The sequence below is a fragment of the Penaeus monodon genome, chromosome 34 (assembly GCF_015228065.2).
Source record: "Penaeus monodon isolate SGIC_2016 chromosome 34, NSTDA_Pmon_1, whole genome shotgun sequence".
Taxonomy (NCBI): Eukaryota; Metazoa; Arthropoda; class Malacostraca; order Decapoda; family Penaeidae; genus Penaeus; species Penaeus monodon.
This window is the reverse complement of record NC_051419.1, coordinates 2560812-2561312: the sequence shown is the minus strand read 5'-3', so window position 1 is coordinate 2561312 and position 501 is coordinate 2560812. Positions and strand designations below refer to the sequence as shown.

The following is a 501-nucleotide window of genomic DNA, read 5'->3' as shown; positions in this document are numbered from 1 at the left end:
AATTAATTTTCTTCATTTTCTACCATATCCTCATTCACTTTTCCCTCTCCTTATCCTTCTTCCAGTGTATCTTCCCATTTAGCTTACAGCACGTTTTTTCCTTCCACCAGCACGACGAAACGGTCTACTTTGAAGATGACAAGGAGAACACGCCCAGCCAAGATGGGTCGGCTGACGAATCCACGGCCGTCCCCCCCAAGGCCAAGAAGAGGGCCTACCTCATTATCCTCTCGGGCATGCCGGAGGACGAGAAGAACCGCTACTCGGAGATCGTGGAGAGCTTGGGCGGTCTGGTGAGCCAGGAGCAGAACCACGACCCAAGGGGCACCCACGTGGTCACGGCCAAGCCCTCGCGCTCGGAGAAGCACCTGGCAGCTATCGCGTCGGGGAAGTGGATGCTGTACGTCTCATTCTTGGAGGAGTCGGTCAAGTTAGGGCACTTTGTGGAGGTAAGGGTCTAGGGTTCCCGCATGTTGTGTGGAGAGAAGGGAGGTTCTGTAT

At 54.5% G+C, this 501-nt stretch overlaps 1 protein-coding gene across 4 annotated transcripts in view; it reads left to right on the top strand.

Moving 5' to 3' along the window:
* Positions 1–501, top strand: part of LOC119594519 (DNA topoisomerase 2-binding protein 1-like) — a 27100-nt gene that overhangs the window by 23031 nt on the left and 3568 nt on the right. For all 4 annotated transcript variants that reach the window (XM_037943553.1, XM_037943550.1, XM_037943551.1 and 1 more), the window contains one exon: positions 111–449. In XM_037943553.1, coding sequence (XP_037799481.1) covers positions 111–449 — 339 coding nt within the window. The remainder of the gene's footprint in view (positions 1–110; positions 450–501) is intronic.